Source organism: Heterocephalus glaber, unplaced genomic scaffold, assembly GCF_053883595.1.
Source record: "Heterocephalus glaber isolate CG9 unplaced genomic scaffold, H.glaber_assembly_v1.0 deba00000331, whole genome shotgun sequence".
In the NCBI taxonomy this organism is placed as follows: domain Eukaryota; kingdom Metazoa; phylum Chordata; class Mammalia; order Rodentia; family Bathyergidae; genus Heterocephalus; species Heterocephalus glaber.
Genome location: NW_028258142.1, coordinates 27,396,803 through 27,422,779, shown reverse-complemented (window position 1 = coordinate 27,422,779; position 25,977 = coordinate 27,396,803). Strand labels below are relative to the sequence as shown.

At 37.8% G+C, this 25,977-nt stretch overlaps 1 protein-coding gene and 1 pseudogene across 8 annotated transcripts in view; one reads left to right on the top strand and one right to left on the bottom strand.

Moving 5' to 3' along the window:
- Positions 1-8,252, top strand: part of Poli (DNA polymerase iota) — a 35,355-nt gene extending 27,103 nt beyond the window's left edge. For 3 of the 7 annotated variants that reach the window (XM_087192436.1, XM_004855175.4, XM_087192430.1), the window contains 3 exons: positions 1,232-1,359; positions 3,012-3,217; positions 7,035-8,252. In XM_087192436.1, the coding sequence (XP_087048562.1) occupies positions 1,232-1,359; positions 3,012-3,217; positions 7,035-7,799 (1,099 nt within the window). In that variant the 3' untranslated portion in view covers positions 7,800-8,252. Of the gene's footprint in view, positions 1-632; positions 701-1,231; positions 1,636-2,689; positions 2,813-3,011; positions 3,218-5,199; positions 5,252-7,034 lie in introns of those variants that run through there. The other 4 variants (XM_087192439.1, XR_015443471.1, XM_087192442.1 and 1 more) reach the window with 4 other exon arrangements.
- LOC147830075 (transport and Golgi organization 2 homolog pseudogene) lies at positions 349-18,005 on the bottom strand (annotated as a pseudogene). The gene is made up of 2 exons (XR_015443479.1): positions 5,466-18,005; positions 349-4,365 (listed from the first exon to the last, which is right to left on the bottom strand). The product of XR_015443479.1 is annotated as a transport and Golgi organization 2 homolog pseudogene (transcript).
- Positions 18,006-25,977: the final 7,972 nt, after the last annotated feature.

Here is a 25,977-nt window from a genome sequence, read left to right as displayed (position 1 = left end):
GATCACAGTGTCTATAAGATACCAGGTGTTAAACATTTATCCATAGCTCTGCTTGCTGGTCCCCTTACTCCACATCATGGGGCCTGTTTCAGTGACATATAACAGCTTCTAAGTTACTAGTAAAAAAAGTAATTATGTGTGTGTCTCTGTGTAATTACTTTTTTCTTCTGTATATGATGCTGAATTCTGTAGGTATGAAAGAAGTGTAAGATCATGTTGTTAATCCATCCTCTGGACACTAGTTTAAAATTGCTTAGGATTTAATCTTTTTCTAATGTGTCTTAATTAGCATATCATACTCTTTGAATGGTGTACTTACATAAAAAACAAGTATTTAAACTAGTCACATGTTTACAGGTATCATTTTATTATTCCAGTTGAATAACCATCAAGTTTTCTGATAAAGCAGTAAAAGAAAAAACATTATTTGGTAACAATCTCATTTTTCCAATTCAAAATCATTTTAAGTATATTTAACAATATGTATTATTTATGACCTTGATTTTTATATGTATTGCTATGCAAATAAAAAGGAAAACATTATCCTTTAATGATATTTCTACTTCTAGTAATAAAATTTTCTACTTCTTAAGTAAATTTTCCTTATTATTAAAACTTTTGTTTTAACACAGAAACCAAGACCATTTGGATGTAGTTCTTTTAAAGATATGTGCACATGTATTTATCCTAAATATAATAGGTAATTGATCTTCATAATAATTGTTCTAATGTACCATAATATTATGGTGATATTACTGGTTCTCTGGAATCTATTTGGGGAATGCCTTTTATTTTAATAAAAGTAATCTCATTTCTAAAGCAAACAGAATTTTCTTTTTGAAATCTCATTTTGTGGAACAAATTTAGAAAAACTTTTCTTTCGTAACTTTTGACTTACTGCTTCTGTCAGATTGCTAGCTTTAATATGTTGCCTGTAGTTATGTCTTGGATTTGGATTATAAAACAGCTTGTTAAGATTATGTCTTATTCCTGTTCTTATTCTGACAGCACCCAGTTTTGAGTGAGACCTATGAGGCCTTGCAGCTTTAATGCATGGACTTTGAGATATTTATTTGGATATTTTGGAAATTTTATTGCTTACTATTTAGTTATCCACTGCATTTATAATTATTACAGTTATCTAGTCCAACATCTTGAATAAATGAGATGTTATGCCATTTTAAAAATCTTTAATACTTTTTAAAATTTCTTTTTTTTTCTTTTTTTTAAGAGTATGCCAAGATGGAAGGAAGCCTCATACAGTAAGATTAGCAATCCGTCGGTCTTCATCTAAGTACTATAGTCGTGAGAGTCGCCAGTGCCCTATTCCATGCCATATAATTCAGAAGTTGGGGACAGGTATGGACAAGTTTTCTAAGAATTTAATTGACAAGATTGAATTCTTAAAGAGTAAACTTTGAATTAGAACTGTTCTCCAAAAAGGAATGTTCATGTGGAGTAAGCAAGCAATTAAGTATTTTTATTCTATCAGAAACTTACTAGAAAATTTTTTTTGTTTTTAAATGGATGAGAAAAGTAAACATGTAAGGTGCTGGGGATTTAACATCTGCCTCACAAGTGGAAGGTCCTGAGTTTGATCCCTGGTACTGGAAGAAAAAAAAAAAAAAAAGTAAACATGCAGTGAAACATCTAGATTCTAAGATTCAGTTTGCAAACTTCAGAAGGAACAGAACTATGATGATTATGTATTGAAAATTTAACAAACATTGTTGGTGGGAGTGCAGACTGGTGCAACCACTATGGAAATCATTATGGAGATACCTCAAAGAACTACGACTAGAGGTCTCATTTGACCCAGCTATTAATTACCCTGCTGGGTATCTTCCCCAAAGAATTAAAAGAATCATACCACAGAGATATATGTGCACCCATGTTTATAGCGGCACAGTTTGTAATAACTAAAGCTTGGAAACAGCCCAAGTGCCCACAACTGGAAACTGGATAAAGAAGATGTGGTTTTTTCATAAAATGGAGTACTACTCAGCCATAAAGAACAAGAAACTAGAGTCATTTATAGCTAAATGGATTCATATTGAGGCCATACTCTTAAGTGAAATAGATAGGACACACATATTTAAATACTGAATAGTTTCTCTAGTGTGAGAAACTGAAAGTGTAAATAAGGATGAAAATGATTAAAACTAATAATTGGTAATTTGAAATAGGAAAAGGTCCAAAGGTTTAGGGGTGGTGGGAGGGGAAGGTGAAAGGGAAGAAGGGAAAGGAAAAATTATGAGAAAAGAAAAAAAATGGAAACGAAATCTATGTAAATAGGGAAGGGTGGTGGGGGTGAAGGGCGCACAGGTAATGGGGGAAAAATAAGAACTAAGATACATTATGTACAGGTACAAGCACCCAATGATAAATGTAAATGTATTATATATTTAAAATGTACCAATAAAAGAATTTTTTAAAAAAAGAAAATTTAGCAAGCAGTGTCAATATGCCCAATGATATATATTTTGGATTTTAATTATTTAAAAAACATTTTTTTAGACAGGGTCTTGCTATACATAGTCTAGGCTTGCTGTGAATTCACTGTGTACCCCAGCTGGTCTTGAACTCATAATGATCCTTCTGCCTCAGTCTCCCAATTGGTGGGATTATAGGCATGTGTCACCATGCCCAGCAGATTTTAATTTCTTCTCTTTTTTTTTTTTTGTACTAGGGATCCAACCCAGGGGCACTTGACTGCTGAGCTACATCCCCAGCCCTTTTTACTTTTTATTTGGAGACAGGGTCTCACTAAGTTGTCCAGCCTGGCCTTGATTTTATAATCCTCTTGCTTTAGTCTCTCTCTCTCTTTTTTTTTTTGGTACCAGGGATTGAACTTGGGACCTTGCGCTTGTGAGGCAGGCGCCGGAGCCACTGAGCTAAATCCCTGGCCCTTGAGTAGTAATTTCTTAATCTAAGCAATAAAAATTTATCTTACCCTCTTAATTCTAATTTTATATAATGTATTTAGATATCTTCTTAAACATTTTATTTAGGAAATTGTGATGTGATGACCTCATTGGTTAATATATTAATGAAACTTTTTCGAAATATGGTAAATGTGAAGATGCCATTTCATCTTACCCTTCTAAGTGTGTGCTTCTGCAACCTTAAAGCACTAATCAGAGCTAAGAAAGGACCTATGGATTATTATTTAACACCATCATTATCAACAACTTCACACTCTGGCAAGCACAGTTTTGTAAGTACAGTCTCATTGGATTTGTGTGGTTAAATGATAAATCTAAGTTTGTTTTTAACCAATGTTACTTAAAGGTTCTTTGGGGTGCTATTGTTTGGTTGATTTGTTTACAGTATTTATCACAGTTGCTGGCTTTAAATATATACCATATTCCCACAAAAATAAGACCTGGTCTTATATTAATTTTGGCTTCAGAAGACACAGTAGGTCTTATTTTCAGGGGCTGTCTTATTTTTTCATGCACAACAATCTACATTTATTCATGTACAGAAATCTACATTTTTAAGTGAAATAAATAGGACACACATGTATAAATACCGAATAGTTTCACTAGTGTGAGAAATTGATAGTGTAAACAAGGGTTAAAATGATTAAATTGAATAATTGATAATTTGAAATAGGAAAAAAGGTCCAAAGACGAAGGGGTGAAGGGAGGGGAAGGAAAGGAAAGGAGGAAAAGGAAAAACTATGAGAAAAGAAAAAAAAAAAGGAAATTATGTCTATGTAAATAGGGAAGGGTGGAGGGGCGAAGGGCGCACAGGTAATGGGGAAAAAATAAGAACCAAGATACATCATGTACAGGTACAAACACCCAGTGATAAATGTAAATGAATTGTATACCTAAAATGTACCAATAAAAGAACTTAGAAAAAAAATCTACATTTACTCAAATACCATCATGTCATCTTCTTTTGGAACATTGTCATAACTCTCCAAACCCTGAATTCTGGCCTGAATTTCTTGAGATTCCATTTCCTGTAGATCCATTGGCCCTAATCGCTCATGTCCAGCAATAGAACTGTCCTTAAATGAGCAGTTCTTGTCCATGTAACTTGGTTGTAATGCATTTGCATCACAGCTCTCAGTGATTTTATTCTGTGAATTATTCACCCAGGTAACAACTTCTTGCAGGCGAGACTTCACAAAGTTTCCATTAAAACAAGTATTAATTGAAGATGTATGAGACAAGAATGTCAACAAAAATGATGACAGCAAGGAATGATTGTCCAAGCCAGGCGTGGTGGTGCATACTTGTAATCCCATCACTTAGGAGGCTGAGGCAGGAGGATCACCACGAGTTTGAGGCCAGCTTGGGCTATGTAGTGCGTTCAAGGCCAGTTTTAACTATATAGTGAGACCCTGTTTCACTATAAAAAAAGAAAGAAAAAGAAAAAAGATGAAAAAAAAAGAAGATGGTCCATATAAAAGTGACACAAAATTAAAATTTCAGGCACCAAAATTCAGAAAACATTTATTTCACATGAGTGCATTAAGCATGTCCATTATAACACACAACAGATTGAATTATGAAGATTCATATTAGACACAACAGCCACATTCGTTATCAGGTACACACATTATTTGTGCATTTCGTCTGTACTCCAGTCATTCAACAATTAAGTCTTGCATTCATCTCTACATAGGAGTTTACCTGTTGTCCAAAGGTACCTGGTTGGATATTTACAAATACTTAAGTATAATTTATATTATCATTTATTTTAAGTATTGATGTCAATAATATTGTTTATATTTAATTATATATTGATATAATTTTATAATTCAATATGTCCCTTGGTGGTTGCAACAGATGTCCTAAAGGCTTATGTCTGGCTGATGGTCTTAACTGGGGCTTATTTTTGGGGTAAGGTTTATATTATTATAAGCCATCCTAAAAAATCATGCTAGGGCTTATTTTCCAGTTAGGTGTTATTTTCAGGGAAATATGGTAGTGATCTAAAAAGAAAACATAAGGATCACCAGATAAGAGAAACTATTATGGAGCTTCCCTATTTTGGAAATGTTAACACATTACCTTAAGTATTTATAGGAATATAGGTTATAAATATGATATTTTCAGAAATTGGAAATAAAATTTTTTTGTCTATCAATTTATACATAAGCTACCATCACCCTTCCCACAATTTTTTTTTTTTTTTTTTGGTACCGGGGGTTGAACTCCGAACCTTGCACTTGTGAGGCAGGCGCCGGAACCACTGAGCTAAATTCCTGGCCTTCCCACAGTTTTTTATGAAGGTATTTAAAATTTTCATAGTTTTGAAATTATATTGAGTTCTGCTAGCAGTGATGATAGAATTTGCTGATTTTACAATTGTAACAATGTGGCCATAGAAGCAGAAGCCAGTCATATTTCCATATGACTAAAACACCTATATTGATGTATCTCTATTTTAGTAAATGTGGGATGCTATAACAAATAATCTCTTTCACCTCACACAGTAATGCATACCTGTAATCCAAGGTACTTAGAAAGCTGAGGCATAATGATCGCAAGTTTGCAAGTTCAAGGCTGGCCTGAGCATTTTGGTGAGACCCTGTCTCAAAATAAAAGAAGGGTTGGGGATGTAGCTCAGAGCAAGCTTCTGGCTTCCTTAGTACTGCAAAAAGTAAATAGATAAAATAAATTTTTGTATAAGTTGTTAATGCTTGTATTTAACTCATAATTTAAAATATTTTAAATCAGTCAATATAATTTTAATAGTATTTTCATCTCTACTTATAATGAAAACAGAATAGTGTTATAAAAATAGTGAATTAATGTTCTTTTCAAATTCCTTTTATTCTGTGATCTTTTTTATTCTGTTTATTAATTGAAAGTTAAAGTACTTTTTTAACATTTTATTTAATCCATATAAATAGAATTAAGGATTGTAATTTACATTAGAGATAAATATAAGTGAAAGTACCCTATATATTTGAAACATGGTATTCAATACATCTAATGGCTGGAATCTTTTCTACTTTTATATTCTTGGAGTTACTATTGTATTAATGTTTACTGAGCTATATTTGGTGGTATATACATTTTCATGATACTATGTCCATCAACAGTTGAATGGATTAAGAAAATGTGTATTCGTACATAGTGGAGTACTACTGTGCCATAAAGAAGGATAAATTTGAGTCTGTAGGAAAAGGATGCACCTTGAGACCAGAATGTTAAGTGAAATAAATCAGACATACAAGCTTAAACTCCACATGGTTTCTCATATGAGAAACCCAAAATACAAATAAAGAACAACATAAAAGATAGGTAATAGGAAGTAGGGAGGTAGATTTTGTTCAGATGGGAAGGGGATCAAGAGAGGGAGCAGGGGAGGGAGGAAAGGGATGAAAAAGGAATTCAGATATGTTATGTACGTGTACCAACTCCCCATAAGGAATGCAATTGTACAATGCAAACATGTACTAGTAAAAAATAAAAACCCAGAAAAAAACCTGGAAAGGAAATTGTAATGAAAAACTATAGAAAAATTATATAAATTAGAATTGAAAGTGTTTTTAAGTTTTTATTGTATGTAAATGTAGAAAATGATATATCTTAAAAATAACATTGGATTATTACCATAGAAATATTCTTTTTCTTTTTGTTAAACGTACTTTTAGAATTTTAATTTTGGAAAACCAGGCCTTCATGCTCTGTGTGTGTATTTATAAAACAACCAACATTTTTAACTGAATCACTTATTTTTTTCTAGGACACTGTTCTTTTATTTACAGAGATGGATGTTTAAGTACATGATGGTTGAGATCCTTTCCAGGTTTCTAAACGCATACTGAGCTCTGGCCTAGTACTATCTAGGAAGGAAACCTCTTCCTGGAATAGTGAGTTAACACTATTCCATGATAGTGTAACTGTGATAGGTCATCTCTAGTTGTTTGGAACTGGCCACAAAGGATAGAAGGTGCTGAGTAGTTTTGCAACATTTGCCAGATAATAGCTACAGGCACATTGCAGCAGCAGGGATAGTTTAAAAATATCAGATATTTGAATTTTTCTGTTATCTTTGTGTTCTAGAAAATGAAAGATACTTACATGGAAGACTTTTCCAAAGACACAGAAGCAAACTGCAATTTTCTAACAAGTGGGAGGATTGAAAGTGTAAGATCAGAGATATCTTCACTAGATACTACAAATTTTTCAAAAGAAAAGGACATTAATGAATTCCCACACCATTCACTTCCTGAGGATGTTGACCAAGAAGTCTTTAAGCAGCTTCCAGCAGATATTCAAGAAGAAATCCTTTCTGGAAAATCTAGAGAAAAATCTCAAGTGAATGAAAATTTGAGTTGTCCACTACGTGCCTCCAGAGGACTATTGTCTTTTTTCTCTACAAAACAAACACAGGATATTTCCTTAGATCCTAGAGGTAATTTGTCCAGTTGCAAGCAGGTACCCTGTGTGTCTCGCTGTGAACCAGGAACATCAGGCTTAAACAGCAGTGGCTCTTATCTGTCTAGCTCAAAGGGTTATTCATATTATATAGATAATGGATGTAGAATGAATCAGGGACCTAAAGAATCTCAAGGATTCCATTTTCCCAATACAAACCCTGTTTTCCATAATTTGCAGAGTGAGCAACTTTTCCCCAAAAACCGCACTACAGATAGCCATAAACAAAGAATAGCAACAGCCTCTCATCAAGGACTCACAGAAAGTAGAGAGCAAGATTCTTCTGAGGAGAAAATTAATTTTCCACCCGACATTGATCCTCAAGTTTTCTATGAACTACCAGAAGAGGTACAAAAAGAGCTTCTGGCTGAGTGGAAGAGAACTGGATGAGAATGCCACATTGTACATAAATAAGCGTGTTCAGAAAAAGGTCTAAAACTCCAGGAAAGTATCATCGGTCTCAGATTAACAGTTTCTTAAACTCTTCTGAGTTAAACAGTAATATTCAGTAATACAGAAATCCAATGTAAAATATTCCAGATAAAGCAAGAATGGTTACAGAAGTCAATTCCAGCACAAAGCATAAATATATGACAGAAGCAATAATGTGAAAGTATTAACTTCCTCTTATTTTTACAGGTATTTTTCTTTTTTCTTTTTTCTTTTTTTTGGAGACAGGGTTTGGCTATGTAGTCCAAGAACTTGCTAATGTAGTTCAGGCGGGCCTTGAACTCAGGGTCCTCTTGTCTCAACCTCTTGAATGCTGGGATTACAGGTGTCTATCACCATACCTGACTTAAAGCTATTTTTATTGCTTTTCAATAAAAGGAATATTTTGGTCAACACTAGTACGTTTCCCATAAATTGGGGGGGGGATGTGTGTGTGCCTGCATATAAAATACAGGATCATCACATCTTTCTGTTACAGTAGAGAACAAGGTTCTTTTTCTGGGAAATATAGACTGACTCAAGAAATTCAGCCTATTGTGAAATAGCTGTACCGACAAAATTTTTAGTCAGTTAATGCTTTTTCATCCTCTTTGAATCTACCACACTGCCCAGCGCATAATGCACAGCTCACAAAATACTGAATGAGTGAACTGTGTGGCCAACTCCAGGGCAGGGATTTGAGGGTGGGTGAACTGTGGATGTTGTAGAGGATAGTAGTAGAAGGAACTCTTCATATGAGTATATTAAGGGAAAGATGGACATCTGAAACGCAAGCTGAAGCATTCCATTGCCTTCTGGCTAGTTTGTAGGGCCTAAAAGCAGAGGATGAGATACTTACTGTGGGGCTAAGGATGTGGCATGTGGCTTTGCACTAGAGCACTTATTACCATGTGCAAGGACCTGGGTTCAATCCTCAGAACTTGGGTGTGTGTGGGGGTCTTGGATGTTCTTTAACATTCTGAATTTGTACATTTAGACATGAAATCAAAGATGTCATATAAACTAAACTGACAGCTATTCTCTCTCCTGTTAGTCTTTCCTTTTACCAGCCATATTAAAAGCTGAATATAAGATTGAGGACATTTTATAATTTATGTGACATAAAAGGTGTTTCTAGAACATACTAAAGTATCCCTCAGCATTGAATTCTCATGGTCTCAAGTTTATAAGTTTTACAGCTATAAAGATAACATTTTAAAAATACAGGGCTGGGGATTTAGCTCAGTGGTTTCGTCGCCTGCCTCACAAGCACGAGGTCCTGAGTTCGATCCCCAGTACCAAAAAAAAAGTACACAGATGTGAATAAAGAGTAGCTTAAAAATACTTTTCATCATGGCCGCTGTTTTAGATTCCTTATAATTTGAAAATTCCTTAACTACTAAGATATTTTAAAACTTCATTTGGGATTACCAAAAGCAATAATTTGGGCCAAAAAACATCAAAATTGTTGACCGTGTAAATATTCAGTACTCTGGATGAAGAAAGAGTATAATATTTTCTATATACGTTATTCTGATAAGGTAGTAAAACTCATAAAAGGAGTCTTTTAACTTTTTGTAAAAATAATTCATTTAAAAAATTCTCAATCGTTAAGTTGATTTTAGGAACTTGGCTAGCCAGAATGATTCTCAGGGAAAATAAGTGAAAAAAGTAAATGGTTTAGGCCAGTTTAAAAAGAGAAAAAAAAAAATAGCAGTTGAAAGTGCAGATTCTCAAGAATGCAAAGGATTATATCAGAGTTCTGTTTCTTTTTTGTTTTATAGCTCCAGATGAGTGTTCTCCTGAGAATCAAATTTTGGGGGTTATCTTTTATTTGTCTGCCTTTAAGATTTTTTTCCCTTTGATGCTCTGCAGATTTATTCTAATATTTGGAAATGTGAATTTCTTTTTATTTGTTAAATCCTGGCTTCCTTTCAGTTCATGTTCTATGTAATTCTGAGCCAGTAGCTCTTAAAAACTGCTTTTCCTCTATTTTAAGAGTCTTAATTGCACAAGTGGTAGTCTTACTCTAACCTTCATGTTTCCAAATTTCTTATATTTTTCATCCTGTTTCCTTTTGCCCATTTTGAGCAATTTCATCAGCTGTCTTCCTGTTCACTAATTTGATTTTTGGCCACATCTCACTTTAATACAGTGGTTTTTATATTATTTTTCATTTGTGTCTAATCTGTTCAATCATTACCTCATGTAAATCCATTTCTGATTTTTAAAAAAACTCATTTTGTATTTCACTTTTGATAACATCAGTATTTTAAGTCTTTATAAGCTTAAATTTGTGGTTATCACGTTCCATTTATAGCTCACTTCCTTTGGTATGTTGCTTAATTTAATCTGTAGAAAGACAAGGGACCTAAATTTGTGGATGCTTTCCTTTAGATAATAATTTGTATTTGCTGCTGCTTTGAGTGAGTCGGTACAAACCCCTTGGGATCACATTAGTTTCCCCTCCCGCTTTGGGCATGCTACCTGAATGTAGTCTTAATTTCAGCTCTTGGTCCTAGCCTATTGTACTTTGGTTTATAAACGTCAAGAAAGGGTACTGTCAGTGTTTGCCCTCATGGCAAACTCCACCTTTCAAGCTTGCTTCTTAGGCTAGTTCTTCGTGCTCTTTTCCTGCTTTTGTTTCAGCTCTTTTTTTTTTTTTCTCCCTGTGTTGACTGTAGAGGGATTGGGACAAATTAGCAATGAGTTTAAAAGTTTTTCTCCAGGATCTAGTGCAGTGGTGGCAAATCTATGGCATGTGTGCCACAGAGGGTGTTTATTTTTATCTTTGAAAGCTCTGAAAGGTTCGCCATCACTGATCTAGTGCTTTGTATTAGGAGAACTCTGCAGAGTACCTGTTCCACTATAGTACCAAAGTACCAACTATTTGTATTTGTTTTTGCAGACTTATTTTTGGCTTCCTTTTGCAATATTATGCTTCCCCCCTTTATCCTCTCTTGTTTTTGGACTGGTTGAGTCTTGCCATTTATTACATATTTGAAGTGTGAACATTCTATTGCAATTACTTTTTTTTTTTTTTTGGTACTGGGGATCGAACTTGGATCCTTCCGCTTGCAAGGCAGGCGGCGGAACCACTGAGCTAAATCCCCGGCCCCTATTGCAATTACTTTTGATTACCTATAAAAATTTAACATGCACAAACATGGTTTGACCTGTAGATATGGTAAATATCTTCCTTCTTTCCAAACAATAATCATATTCTAGTTATTTAATCTTCAAATTGGGGTATTATTAATATTTCCCAAATACTTATCTTGGGAGAGGGGTATATGTTTTCATCATTATTTCCTTGCATCTCAGAGATCATTTATAATTTCTTTTAGTATTTTGCTTATTTTGGGAGAAAAGGGTGTATCTTTTTATCTTTTTTATTTCCTTGCATTGCAGAGATTTTGTTTTGTTTCGTTTTGAGACAGGGTCTCACTATGTAGTTCAGGCAGGCCTTCAACTTACTGTGTAGCCCAGGCTGGCCTTGAGTTCATGGCAATTCTTCTGCTTCAGCAGGCATGCGCCACCACACCTGGCCTGAAACTGCTTAATTTTTAAAAAGTGGTTGTATTTGTTTAATAGTAACTTTGTCTCAAATTACAGCACTGGAGTGTAACAAATGTAACATCCAATTGCTTTATCTAAAACAAATGTACATGGAATACATATCAAATGAGAAAGAAAAATTTGAAGTGTTAATAGTAAAATATTTCATTTTTAGGCTTAGCTAGACTGTAGAACTATAGTTCAATATCTTTACTTCATTGATGCAACACTGTGACAGTGAAAATAATTTGGAGGCATGCACTACCAGTATGTGTATATATTTACTAAGGTGTTCACTAGTTGGTGTTCAGCCAAATAGTTATTTGATTTTAGGTGGCAAAATATTTCAGCATCATTTGTGGCATCCCATGACATTGTGCATGAAATTATTATGTGATTATATAAATTTCCATCATATCTTACTAGTTAGTATTCATGATCCCAACCTTAAAAATACGATAACACATTTAGGTTTGTTCACATGTGAAGATTCATTTCCAAATACAGATAAGCATTCTAGATGTTAATAAAATCTCATGAGCTTTCTGTTGTAATTCCTTCAAAATATATTACTGTAAATAAAAATTTTGCGGCCGGGGATTTAGCTCAGTGGTTTCACTGCCTCTGTGCAAGCTCAAGGACCAGAGTTTGATCCCTGGTACCAAAAAAAGAAAAAAGAAAAATTTAAAAAATTTTATCCCTCCCCTCCTCAAGCCCCCTCCCTCCCTATGTACAAAAGCTTTGTTTCCATTTTTTCCTTCTATTTTACTTTTTTTTCTTGTCCTTTCCTTCCTTTCTCCCTCTTCCCTTGTTTCCCTTCCCATTTGAACACTTTCTTCCTATTTCCCAACATCTAGTATACAGTTCACTCCTTATTTCCACTTTCAGTTTCTCATACCAGAGAAACAATGAAGTATTTAAACATGTGTGTCTGATTTGTTTCACTTAGGAGTATGGTCTCAAGGTCCATCTATTTAGCTATAAATAAAGCTCATCGAAGAAGAATGTTGAAGCAATCAACAATTGAGGTTTTATGTATAAAACAATTGTAACAGTTTTCAAGTTGCTGAGCAGGGAAAGATGGACAGTTACTATTAAGAATACATTAGATCACTGGGGATTTAGCTCAGTGGCTCCACCATCTGGCTCACAAGCGCAAGGTCCCGAGTTCGATCCCTGATACCAAAAAAAAAGTACATTAGATCATTGTATAATGAAGCATATTCTTTTTGAGCCACCAAAAATAATTGTGTGGTTTGTGCCATTATTTCAGAAATAGATAACTTCTGCAACATAACAAAAACAAAATATGTGATATTTAGGATTTAGGGCAGCAGGAGGTTGAGAAAACTGTTAGTAAATGTTGCAGTAATGGTGAAGAGACTGCTTAAGAAGCTTTTATGAAACAATTGGCAAAACGGTTTCCTGTGATTTCTTGGAAAACAAAATGTAATAAATGCTTGGCTTTGGACTAGGTACCAAGCAAAATGTCAAAGGCGCCACCTGGTGGCATTTAACTGTGTAAGTCAGTTGAGGGTTTTTTCCTTTTTTTTTTTTTTTTATAGCCCACTTGTTCGAAAGCAGAAGTTAAAGGTAATATAGAGATGTCAGGAAAGTAAAACTTGTCTTTTTTCAGCTTCTCTAACTTGCATGAGTCTCAAAGACATGACCAAAGGTCAAACATCAAATCAAGACTATGACTATCAGATGTTTTGTTAAGCCCTCTAGGTTAGGGTGGTACTAAGTAATCTTCCCACATGGACAAAGTTTAAGGGTGTGTTTTGACAGAATCCTGATCCAAAAAGAGCACTAAAAATCTTAGAGAAGTCACAATACCTGTGAGCATGGCTTTTGTGTATGAGTGGATCATAATCTGACACAGAAAGCTCAGAAGTTTCAAAGGGAGCAGCATAGTCAAAACAACAAGTGCTAGAACTAAAAATTCAATATATTGGGTTGGGGATTTAGCCCAGTGGCACCGCACCTGCCTTGAAAGTGCAAGGTCCTGAGTTCAATCCCCAGTACAAAAAAAAAAGTCATCTAAAAGTTCAGTTTATAAAAATGTCTGTGGGGTGTGGTGGTAATCCCAGCACTCAGGAGGCTGAGGCAGGAGGATCCCAGTGAGTTCAATACCGGCCCAAACTACATGGGGAGACCCTGTCTCCAAATAAAAAGTCTCTAGGTTCCTAACTTTCAGTAGGAAGCAGCCTCAGGAAGTTAATTAGTTGCTAAGTGGTCAGTTCTTCAGAAATAATAAAGGAGGGTGATGGAAAAAGGACATCTCAGACAGTGTAACTGAAAGCTGGGGAGAACTGTATTTCAGCTATTCCCAAAGAGCAGAACTGGGGTCTAACTGAACATTTTCCAATTGCCTGAATGGTAGGACCAGTGGAATATCAGAAATGTTATGAACTAATGATTATGCTTCCCATTCTTTACCATTTCTGATATATTGTGATTATTCTGTTCTTTATCACATACCATTGAATTTGTGCATGTTGAGGTAGAGGGGCAGGTAACCTGTTGGCATTTAATAAGGCCCTGTCTCAAAAGGAACTGTATGTCTACCTGACACATACTATGAAATCCTAAACTTGAAGACTGATGCTGTGGTTGTATGAGACCATTCAGGGTCTTAGGATAGAAAATATTTTGCATATTGAACGAAGATAATTACAGCTATCGGGTGAGATATGGTAGATCAGTTGCATTAATGGTCTCAGTTCACTTTGTACTCATACCTTTTTTACTATAATTACAATTTTACTAAAAAAGTAAATTGTTGTTTTTGTTAGTTGATAATGAATTTGGCCATGTAACTTTGCCAATATCAAACTTGAAAGGCACTTAAAATGTTTGTTTGCTCTCTTGCTCCTTTTCCTTCTTCATGAGAATATTCCCAACCTAGGCTGTTGAGGATGACAATCTCAAAGTAGAGATAGTCACCCCAATTGTTCCAGCCCACACCATTCTTTCTCAGATGATCCAGCTAATGGCCAGATGTGTGAGTGAGCCCAGCTGATCCTGCATAAATCACTGACAGACTTAAGAGATATTTGAGGTCAATTGTATGTCCAAGGCTTTTTGTCTATTGTACATCATCACTAGCAATTGATTATCAAAAATTATCATAAATTTTCATTGCATTAAAAAGATGAACATATAAAGAAAATGTTAGTGAAAAACTAATTTTGTTCTGACCAATTAAGTCCCAAAGCAACCACTAACGGTAGAATAAAATTTATTTAGAGTTTATCAAAATGATTTATTGGAAACTGCCAGTTGAAGACCAAGAATTTTTAAGATTTGCCAAGCTATAAACCCTAAATCCAAGTTCATTCTGAAAATGATATAACTGAAAAAATCATTACCCAGATTTTATGTTCAGAAAAGCTAGTAATACCATTGAGTACTATTTGAACCTGAGCATGTGTGCTTATTTATTTGTACAATACTGGGGATTGAATGGAGGGCTTGCACATGCTAGACAAGCTGCTCCACCACCATGCTACACCTCCACTCCATGAACCTGAGTGTTTTTCAGTATTGACAATATACAAAATAGCATCTATAGGTATATGTAGTTCAGTAGCTGACAGTTTTCCTTCTTTACTGATATGAAACTTTAAAATGCTAATAATTGCTGGGGATTTAGCTCAGTGGTTTCGCCGCCTGCTGCGCAAGTGCAAGGGCCCGAGTGCGATACCCGGTACCAAAAAAAAAAAAAAACCAAAACAAAATAAAATGCTAATAATAAAAATTTAAAAACAAAATCATAATACTTTTGAATAAAACCTTAGATTTATCCTTATATTCCTAGTTCATTCTGTGATGGTGGTAATAGGAGCTAGCTGGCTTTGGTTTGGGCAAATACTGATTTATATACTTAGCTATTTGGCCAAATTATGTATTTAATTCAATATACTTCTGTTTTTACTCACTTTAAAATTATACATTTGTACTGCTGTCACTGGATCATGCTAGGAAAGTTTTCAGGTGAAATTTTTTTCTTTTTTCTGTACCAGGGATCGAACTCAGGACCTTATGCTTTCGAGGAAGGTGCAGTGCCACTGAGCTAAATCCCTGGCCCCTGAAGTTCATTTTTATAATAATGAATTAATTTCTTATTTCAAAGGAATATAGTTTCTATATCTGCAGGTTTTGCACCCAGGAATTATTCAGACTTGGATTTAGAATATTTGCAAAAAGTGTATTGGACATGTCAGACCTTGAAACACCTTTGAAAAGACTTTGAGAAGAGAGCTCCAAGATGCCCTGCTCATTGTGGGCCACAGAGCAAAGTGTTTCCCTAAGTTCACCACTGGACACTCCAGGGCCACTCCACCCGGGTATAAGGGGCCAGGTTACTGCTCCAGCTGGTGGCAGGCCTTGGTGTCATCCATATGGTGCTCATTTTATAGGCATGGACAATGCAAGAGTTGTACAGTCATGGAGACTTCCACCCAGAATTCAAAAGAAGGCCTGAGAGGATGGGCAATGTATGAAGCTGTGATAGTGAAGCCAAAGGTACAGTGAATGCCCCAGGAATTTTTTTTTTTTTTTTTTTTTTTTGTCCTGGGGATTGAACTCAGGACCTTGCACTTTCTTTTTTGTGTTTCCTTCACAGACTCAAAGCTTTATTATCCATAGATCATGTAAGTTCAGACTCCTATGAAGCTCAACTCTCCAAGAAGGAGAAGGGAGACAGGCCTGCTCAGAGCCCTCAATGCAACCTGGATGAGGAAGAGCCTGAAAGTCCCCAGCACATGCTCACTTGCCCTCCCTGGCAGGAATGACCAGTGTGCATGGGACCCCTGGTGCATACAGAACCTCCCAGGATACGTGGGATACCTACACAATCCTAAAACCATCCAGTATCCATGAAACTGCCTCATGTACACAGGACCCCCTGGCACATGCAGGGTCACTGGATATCTAAGGCTGTGCTTCAGTTGTGAAAATGGGTTTTTCTTATATCTTCTTTGCGCTCCAAGTTCCAAATGTGGCCTGTCTCCTCTGCAGAAGGAGGTCTGATTGTCAGGAACTGAACTACAGTTGTACTCTGTGCTCCCAGGAAAGAAAAGGCCCATTTAAACAAAAGCTTACCCCTGCCACTTGACCAGAGCAAAGACCCACTGGCTAGAAGTGCATGTGTGGTAAGAGGTGCTCCTCTGCCTGCGTGGCACACGTGTGCATTTATGGGTGTGCACCTATCCATGTACACATGTGTGTATGCACATAAATGTGTTAATATGTGCCCTATATATGTATGTGTGTGCCTATGCACACAGGCAGGGTAGACCCAGGCACATTCTCAATGTATGGCATACCTGGGCCTCCCCAGGCCTAGCATCAGACTCTGTCACTCGCCATTGGCACAAAGGCAGGCCCTAAGCTAGGTACAGGGACATGGACAGGTAACACATAGATCAGAGGGCCCTGGGCCTGGAGGACACTGGCTGAGTCATGGGCAGTGCAGTATGGCCATGAAGATTCTAGTCCACACTGGCCTTGAGGCAGGGGCTCCCAGGAGCCCTGTTAGCTCTGTAGCATGAACTCATAGGTGTTCCTCTCCCAGCAGGAGGGATCCTTGCCCAGCATGCTGTGTTCTGTGAAGGTCACCTGGCCATTTGCATCCACAAGGATAATGGTGTTGGCTCTGGTGCCATAGTCTGGGCAGTGCACACACACAGCTGCGTACTTGTTCAGTATGGGCTCTATATACTCCTGGCCCTGGTCCTCAATGGCAGGGTCTGGCAGCTGTGCCTCCTCATTGTTCAGCATGTCCAGGAGCTGGGCAACAAAGATATCCTTAGGGAGCACCTGGCTCTGCTCCACAGCCTCCAGGAAGAGCTGCTTCCCAAAACACAGCTTCCTCCAGGGTGTCTCCAGCAGTGGGTTGCTCGGCCCATAGGTTCCTGGCATCGGGGTGATGGGCTCAGGCTCCCCCTAGTTTCTATAGTAACAAATGACATCTCCTTTTGCTGTGCTCAGGTCAGCTGCTATGAGATTGAAGCCATTGTACAGGTGGCCCTCCTGGGAGACCTTCTTCAGGTAGGACAAGCTGTCCATGTCAGTGGTCAGAAAGTTGGTTATAAGTTCACCTCTGCCAGGGGTATCTCGGTCCAGCCTCGGCTGCAGGTAGTTGGTGAGCACCCCTAGCTTCCCCCCAGTGCTGATGGCCAGCCACATGCCTCCTTCCTTGCCTTCTTCCATGTCAAGCCCACTAAGAATCTCATTGTTATTCCCCCAGAAGTTGGCTAGCTTGGATGGTCTGTGGTAGAATTCATCCCTGATGGCTGCCAAGATAAGCCTGTATGCATTTTTGGAAACAGGGCAAGGATCAAACTTAAAGATGATGCACATGGGTTGCAAGGGGTAGCTCTGCTCACAAAGGGTCATGAAGTCCGCATAGCCTTTCTCCTTGGTGTCTACTGTGTGCAGGACCCCACAGGAATGGATGGTGGCCATTGGGAACCAATCCTTTGTCCTAGGAAAGAGCTGGTGGCTGTGCAAGTGAGACAACACTGTGGTGATGAGACCATCTGCAGAAGCATAGGTTGCTAGGTGATGTGCAGTCCTTGAAGACAAGCATGCACTGTCAGGCATCCATTACCTCTCGTGGGATGGTGAGTCAAAGGGATGCCCAATTCAGAAGGGCTAGTTTGCAGAAGTTTCAGTCCGTAATCAGCAGACTCCAAGGCAGGGATGATAAACAGGCATGGCAGAGCAGAAACATCATGGTACACATAAAGCAGCAAAGGTAACAAGAGAGCAGGACCTTGCACTTTCGAGGCTGAGGATTTTTTTTTAAACAGAGTCTCATTATATAGTTCAGGCAGGCCTTGAACTCACTATGTATCCCAGCCTGGCCTTGGACTTTCTGTGAGGCTCCTGCCTGAGCCCCCATAGTGCTGGGAGTATAGGCAAGTGCAACCTTGCCCAGCTGCCCCAGGAATTTAAGTGATTCCAGGAACATGGGGTAACTGCTGAGGAAAACTGCAGGCAGTGAGTGGATCCAGCCTAAGAGAGAGGCCAAGTGCACTGCAACTGGCAAAGCCACAGTGATAAGAGTTAGGATAGGGGCAGACAGTTAGGACTCTGACCCAGGGAATGAATCCTTAAAGGGAATGGAGTGCACCAAGTAAACAAACTGCTTCCTGCATCTGGGTTCCTTTTGAGGAATTTAGGAATGCTGAGCAACTGAACTTTTGAACTCTGCATTAGGAAGAGTTGAGTATTTTAAGACACCTGTGATAAATGCCCACTAGACACTGAGCAAATTCCTACCCTTGGGAGTAGGAAGAACCCTCTAGACCCATGATAGTGAACCTTTTAGAACTTTGAATGATACAGCCTGCTGCCTTACGGGTGCCATAGGTTTGCCATCACTGCTCTAGACAAACTTCTCCCAGATTGTTCAGGCCCCCACCTGGTCAGAGGGAGCTTTTCTTTCTCAATAAACTTCCCCACTTGCAACTTATCTTGCCACCTTGCAATGCTAATTCATTCTTTGACACCAACCCAGCCTTCGGTATCTTATCTCACCTCAGTCTGCTCTGTGTGTTGCACATGGAACTACAAGATTGAAGGTTTGCTTTGCTGGTTTTTGGCCTTGCTTTAGTCTGATTCCTTTTTGCCATTTCTCTCTTTTGAAATGGGAATGCTTACCATGGGTCATTATATGTTGGAAGTATTTTAACTTTCTTTTTGAAATTTACAGAGGCTTACAGCTCAAGCTGCCTTGAGTCTCAGAGGAGACTTTGGAATTGGACTTTTCAGCAGTGTTGGAATTGTAAACATTTTGTCCTCTCTTAGGGACTAAATATATTTTGCATAATGAGGTAGATATGAGCCTTTTGGGGACTAGGGGCAGAATGTTATGGTTTAGATCTAAAATGTCTCCCAAAAGTCTCATGTTTAGAGCTGGGGCTTGGTGGAAGTGGTGGGTCACTTGGGACATGACTTAGAAGGGTGTTTTCTTGTCCCCAGCTCCTCCCTTCTTGTTCTTTGCTGCTTGACTGTCTTGGGGTAAGTAGTTGTTCTCTGCCATGCCCTTCTGTCATGCCATGTCTGCCTTGGAGACAGCCTACCGTGGACTGAATCATTTGAAAACCATGAGCCAAAACAAACGAACCTCTTTAAGTGGTTGGTGTTTGTCCCAGTGCTAGGATAATGACTTAATACAGTCCCCTATTCAATAAAATAAATCATAATATAATTGGACCTATAATAATGTCTCCTGAAAATTTATTAGAAAAGGAAAAAATAATACTCAGTGCCTACAGTTTTAGCACGATAAAAAGCATTCAAAGATTGGGGAAGAGAAAGCAGAGATTACCTTTATTTTTCAACCTCAGTGTTTGCACATACTTCCCAGTTTCTGGCATCTTCCTCACTGTGTTCTTCTCCCCTCTTACTAATTTTCTTCGCATTCTCTCCTAAAGGTGGCTAGAAGACAAACCTTTTAATCTAGAAGGTGATTATTAGAGGTATCAGAAGTGACTTTGCATTGAAAATACCTAATCTTCATTGGAATGGTATTTACATGCCTACACTTCAATTTTGAACTTTTTATAAACCATCAGATCTCTTCAAACCACATATATGTGTGCTAATTTAGATTTGTGACTTGATATTTAATATTTATAAGTAAAACCAGACTTTATTTTTGACAATCATTAGTAAGGCTTGCAAAGAGTATTGATAATGTAAACATATCAACTGTCTATTGGTAAATAATGAGTGATACGATAGGTTACTAAAATCAGATTTTAAAAATGTTTTCGGCTATGAGATATCATTCTAGTTTTATGAATCACCGTTTTCTTGGGTAGGTAGGTCTTTCTATTTTATCATGTATGTTTTTGAGACAGAGTCACTATGTTGTCTAGCCTTGTGTCAAACTTGTGGGTGCAAGTGATCTTCCTACCGAGGCCTCCCAAGTAGCTAGGACTACAAGTATGTGCCACTGCACCTGGCTTCTATTTTGTAAAAGTTATTTTGAGATAATTGTAGATTTCCATGCAGTTGTAAAAAATAATACAGAGTGAGTCGTGCTGAAAACATCGAATCAGCCTGCTGCAAACAGGCAGGTCTGCAGACGCGGCCCCGAGGTTGCCAGTCACACTGAAAACACTGAATCAGCCTGCGTCCCAGGAGCAATCCACTGGACTGCCCCCCCCCCCGCTACTTTGGCCTCTTCTCTGTACAGCCACCTGGTTTCACACTACAAAGATGCAGAGGACACTGGACCACCAGACCATTGTACTGGAGCTAATCAAGTTCTCAGCATTTAAAGAATTCCTGCCCAGAGGTAGCGGTTTCTGAGCCACCGTCCCACTGCTCCTGGTCCAGAGGAAGGGGCTGCTCGGCCACCATCCCTCCTGCTGCTCCCAGCCCAGAGGAAAGGGCTTTTGGCCTGCCATCCATCCCACCACTCCTCGCCCAATGGTAGGGGCTTCTGAGCCACCGTTCCACTGCTCCTGGTCCAGAGGAAGGGGCTTTCGGGCCACCATCCCTACCACCGCTCCTGGCCCCTGGCCCACCTCTCCCAGCTCAGAGGAGGTGAGCCGCGCGGATGCCAACAGCACCCCCCGGCACCCCTAGTCGAAATGAGAAAATATGTAAATAAGTCTCAAAATCAGACTTCCAGATCACCTACAGCAACCCCAAAGGGAAATGAGATGGAACACTCTGATACTCAACCACCTGGACCCACTGAACTGGCAACAAAAGGAGATCTGGAAAAAATGAAATGAGAAATAATTTCTCAGATAACAGGAGAAATTGTGCTCCTAGTGCAAGACATGATTAATAAATCTAGAGAGGAACAGAGGAACATGATGGAATTCCAACATAGGAAACAAATGGAATCCATAAAACAGATGCAAATAGATTTCCAGGAGATAAAAAACTCCATTGAAAGTCTACACAGCAGAATGAGCCAATGTGAGGAAAGAATTTCAGATATAGAAGATAAGATTGCAATTAATGACCAGGAAAAGAAAAATTGTTTCAAAATTATAAGGGAACACGAGAAATCAATCCAGCAGCTGCTAGACGATGCAAAGAAGAATAACATAAGACTGATCGGAGGCAATGAAAAAACAGGAGAGAGTGCAGATGACATAAAAAAAACTCTTTGCAGAAGTAATGGCAGAAAATTTCCCAAGCAAGGGAAAAGAACTTGACATACAGATTAGTGAGGCATATAGGACTCCAAAAAGCCTTGATCAAAAAAAATCTACACATAGGTATATAATTGTTAAGATTCCAGAAACTCAACAGAAGAACAAAGTTCTACAAGCAGTTAGAGAAAAGAAACAAATCACATACAAAGGAAAGCCCATCAGAATCACAGAAGACTTCTCAACACAAACCATCAAGGCAAGAAGAGCTTGGAGTGACATATTCCAAGCCCTAAAAGAAAACAGTCTCCAACTCAGATTGATGTACCCTGCAAAACTATCTTTCAAAATTGATGGAGAAATAAGATACTTTCATGACAAAGAGCACCTTAGGAACTTTGTGAATACCAAATCAGCACTCCAAACAATTTGACAAAATATCCTAGGAACAGACATTGAGGATCACAACCCCAGGAAGCAAAGCAGACTGAACCCATCTGGCACTATAAGAAATTAAATGTAAAGGGGGAGAACCCAACAAAAAGAAAAAGTCATGGCAATGATAAGTCAATACGTTTCAGTTATAACCATCAATGTTAATGGTCTCAATTCACCAATCAAAAGAAATAGAGTGGCAGAATGGGTCAAGAAGCAAAATCCAACAATATGCTGCATACAAGAAACACACTTAATTCAAAAGGAAACTCATAGACTGAAAGTTAAAGGGTGGAAAACAATACTGCATGGAACAGGAACCCCCCAAAAAGCTGGAGTAGCTATCCTCTTTGCAGATCAAGTAGATTTCAAACCAACACTGACTAAGAGAGACAAAGAAGGACACTACATCCTTGTAAAGGGAACAATCCAAGAGCAAGAGATGACAATCATAAATATCTATGCACCAAACACTAGTGCATCCAACTATATAAAACAAATATCAACAGACATGAAAAGTCTTATATGCACTAATACAATTGTAGTGGGGGACCTCAACATCCCACTGTCACAAATAGATAGATCACCGAGACAAAAAATAAGTAATGAAATACTAGAACTCAATCAAACTCTTGAACAAATGAACTTAACAGATGTTCACAGAGTCTTCCACCCCATAAAATCAGAATACACATTCTTCTCAGCTGCACATGGGTCATTCTCCAAAATAGACCACATACTCACACATAGAACATGTTTAAGTGTAAAGGAATTGAAGTTATCCCCTGTATATTATCAGACCATAGTGCAATAAAATTGGAGATCCATAGAAAAAGAAACTCGAAAAATTTCATAAATATGTGGAAATTGAACACACTTCTGAATGACCAATGGGTCACAGAGGAAATTAAAGAAGAAATCAGACAGTTCTGTCAATTAAATGACAATGACAATACAACATATCAGAATCTATGGTACACAATGAAAGCAGTCTTACGAGGGAAATTCATAGCAGTGAATACGCATATTAGGAAAACAGAATGAGCCCAATTAAACAACCTGATGCTGAACCTCAAGCTTCTAGAAAAAGAAGAGCAGGACAAACCCAGAGCTCATACAAGGGAGGAAATTAAAAGATCAGAGGAGAAATCAATGCAATGGAGACTAAGAGAACGATACAAAAAAATCAATGAAGCCAAGAGTTGGTTCTTCGAAAGAATCAACAAAATTGATACACCTTTAGTCAACCTTGTCAGAAAAAGGAAAGAAAAGGCCCAAATCCATGCAATTAGGAATGAAAAGGGTGAAACTACAACAGACCCAGCAGAAATCCAGATGATCATCAATACCTACTTCCAGAACCTATACACCAATAAGATGGACAACACAGAAGAAATGGACAGATTCCTAGATACATATGAATTACCAAAGTTGAATGAAGAAGACCTAAAAACTCTAAACAACCCAATATCAACCAATGAAATTGAAAATGTAATTAAAAACTTATCAACTAAGAAAAGCCCGGGCCCTGATGGCTTCACTGCTGAATTCTACAAGACATTTAGAGAGGAACTTCTTCCACTACTGTTTAAACTCTTCAATGAAATTGAAAGGGAAGCAATACTCCCAAATTCATTCCTGGAAGCAAGCATCACCTTGATCCCCAAAGCAGAGAAAGACCAAACAGAAAAGGAGAACTATAAGCCAATCTCACTAATGAACATAGATGCAAAAATCCTTAATAAGATACTGGTAAATAGAATGCAGAAGATCATCAAGAAGATCATACACCCTGATCAAGTGGGATTCATCACATACGCAAATCAATCAATGTAATACACTGTATCAATAGAGTCAAGGACAAAAACATTATGATTATCTCCACAGATGCAGAAAAAGCATTTGACAAAATCCAACATGCATTTATGATAAAACCCTACAAAAAATTGGAATAGATGGTCTCTACCTCAAACTGATAAAAGCCATCTATGAAAAACCAACAGCCAATATCATACTGAATGGTCAAAAACTGAAATCCTTCACACTAAAATCAGGAACAAGACAAAGATGTCCAGTACCACCACTCCTGTTCAATATAGTTTTGGAAACATTAGCCATGGCAATTAGACAAGAGAACGAAATAAAAGGAGTAAAGATAGGTAATGAAGAAGTCAAATTGTCATTATTTGCAGATGACATGATACTCTATATAGAAGACCCCAAGAACTCCACCAAAAGTCTTCTTAGACTTAATAACCAAATTCAGTCAAGTAGCTGGTTACAAGGTCAACACATAAAAATCAACAGCTTTCCTCTACACGAATGATGGACTCACTGAGAGAGAAATAGGGCAAATAATTCCTTTCACAATAGTATCCAAAAAACTAAAATACCTAGGAATCAACCTAATGAAAGAAATCAAAGACCTCTTCTCTGAAAACTATAGCACTCTGAAAAGAGAGATTGAAGATGATATCAGACAATGGAAAGACATCCCCTGCTCCTGGGTAGGAAGGATTAATATAGTGAAAATGGCCATACTTCCAAAACTGCTACATAAATTCAATGCAATTCCAATTGAGATCCCAGCAGCATACTTCACGGACCTTGAGAAAACAATCCAAAAATTCATTTGGAACAAGAAGAGGTGCAGAATAGCAAAAGCAATTCTAGGTAACAGAGACATGGCAGGGGGTATCACAATCCCCAACCTGCAACTCTACTACAAAGCTACTGTGATAAAAACAGCATGGTACTGGCAAAGAAACAGACCTCAGGGCCAGTGGAACAGATCAGAAGATGCAGAAACAACGCCAGACACACTCAGCCATCTCATCTTCAATAAAGGAGCCAAATACCCTCACTGGAGGAAAGATAGCCTCTGTAATAAACGGTGCTGGAAAAATTGGCTTTCAACTTGCCAAAGATTAAAACTAGACCTATATCTCTCACCATTCACTGAACTAAAATAGAAATGGATTAAAGATCTAAATATTAAAATAGAAACTCTGAACCAGTTGGAACAGAGGTTAGGTACAACTCTTGAAGACATCGGTGTAGGAAAAGATTTTATGAACAAAACCTCAGTTGCCCATGAACTAGCACAAACAATCAACAAGTGGGATCTCTTCTTATTAAAAAGCTTCTGCACAGCAAGAGAAACCACCAGCAGTGTGAAGAAACAACCCACAATGTGGGAAAAAATCTTCACCTGCTTTTCCTCAGACAAAGGTCTACTATCTCGAATCTATAAAGAACTTACAAAGATCAGTCCTCCCAAATTTAAAGACCCAATCCAAAAATGGGCATCTGAAATGAACAGACATTTCTCAGACAAAGAAGTAGAAATAGCAAATAAATACATGAAAAAATGTTCAACATCACTGGTCATTTGAGTGATGTAAATGAAAACAACGCTGAGATTCCACCTCACTCCAGAAAGAATGGCTGCTGTCATGAAATCAACCAATAACAAATGCTGGTGGGGCTGTGGGGAAAGAGGAACCCTGCTCCACTGCTGGTGGGAGTGTCGACTGGTGCAACCACTGTGGAAATCAGTATGGAGATACCTCAAAGAACTAGTACTGGCAGTCCCATTTGACCCTGCTATTCCACTGCTGGGGATCTTCCCCAAAGAGTTAAAAGAATCATATCTCTGATATATGTGCACCTATGTTCATAGCAGCACAGTTTGTGATAGCCAGAACTTGGAAACAGCCCAAATCCCCATCAACTGGAGACTGGAGAAAGAAAATGTGAGGTTTTTTAATAAAATGGAGTACTACTCAGCCATAAGAAATGAGAAATTAGAGACATTTATAGCTAAATGGATGCACATTGAGGTGATACTCTTCAGTGAAATAAATAGGACACACATGCATAAATACTGAATAGTTTCTCTGGTGTGAGAAACTGAAAGTGTAAATAGGGACTAAAATGTATGATAGGTAATGTGAAATAGGAAGAAAAAGGGCAAAGGAGAAGGAGGTGGGAGGGGTAGGGGAAAGGAAAGAAGG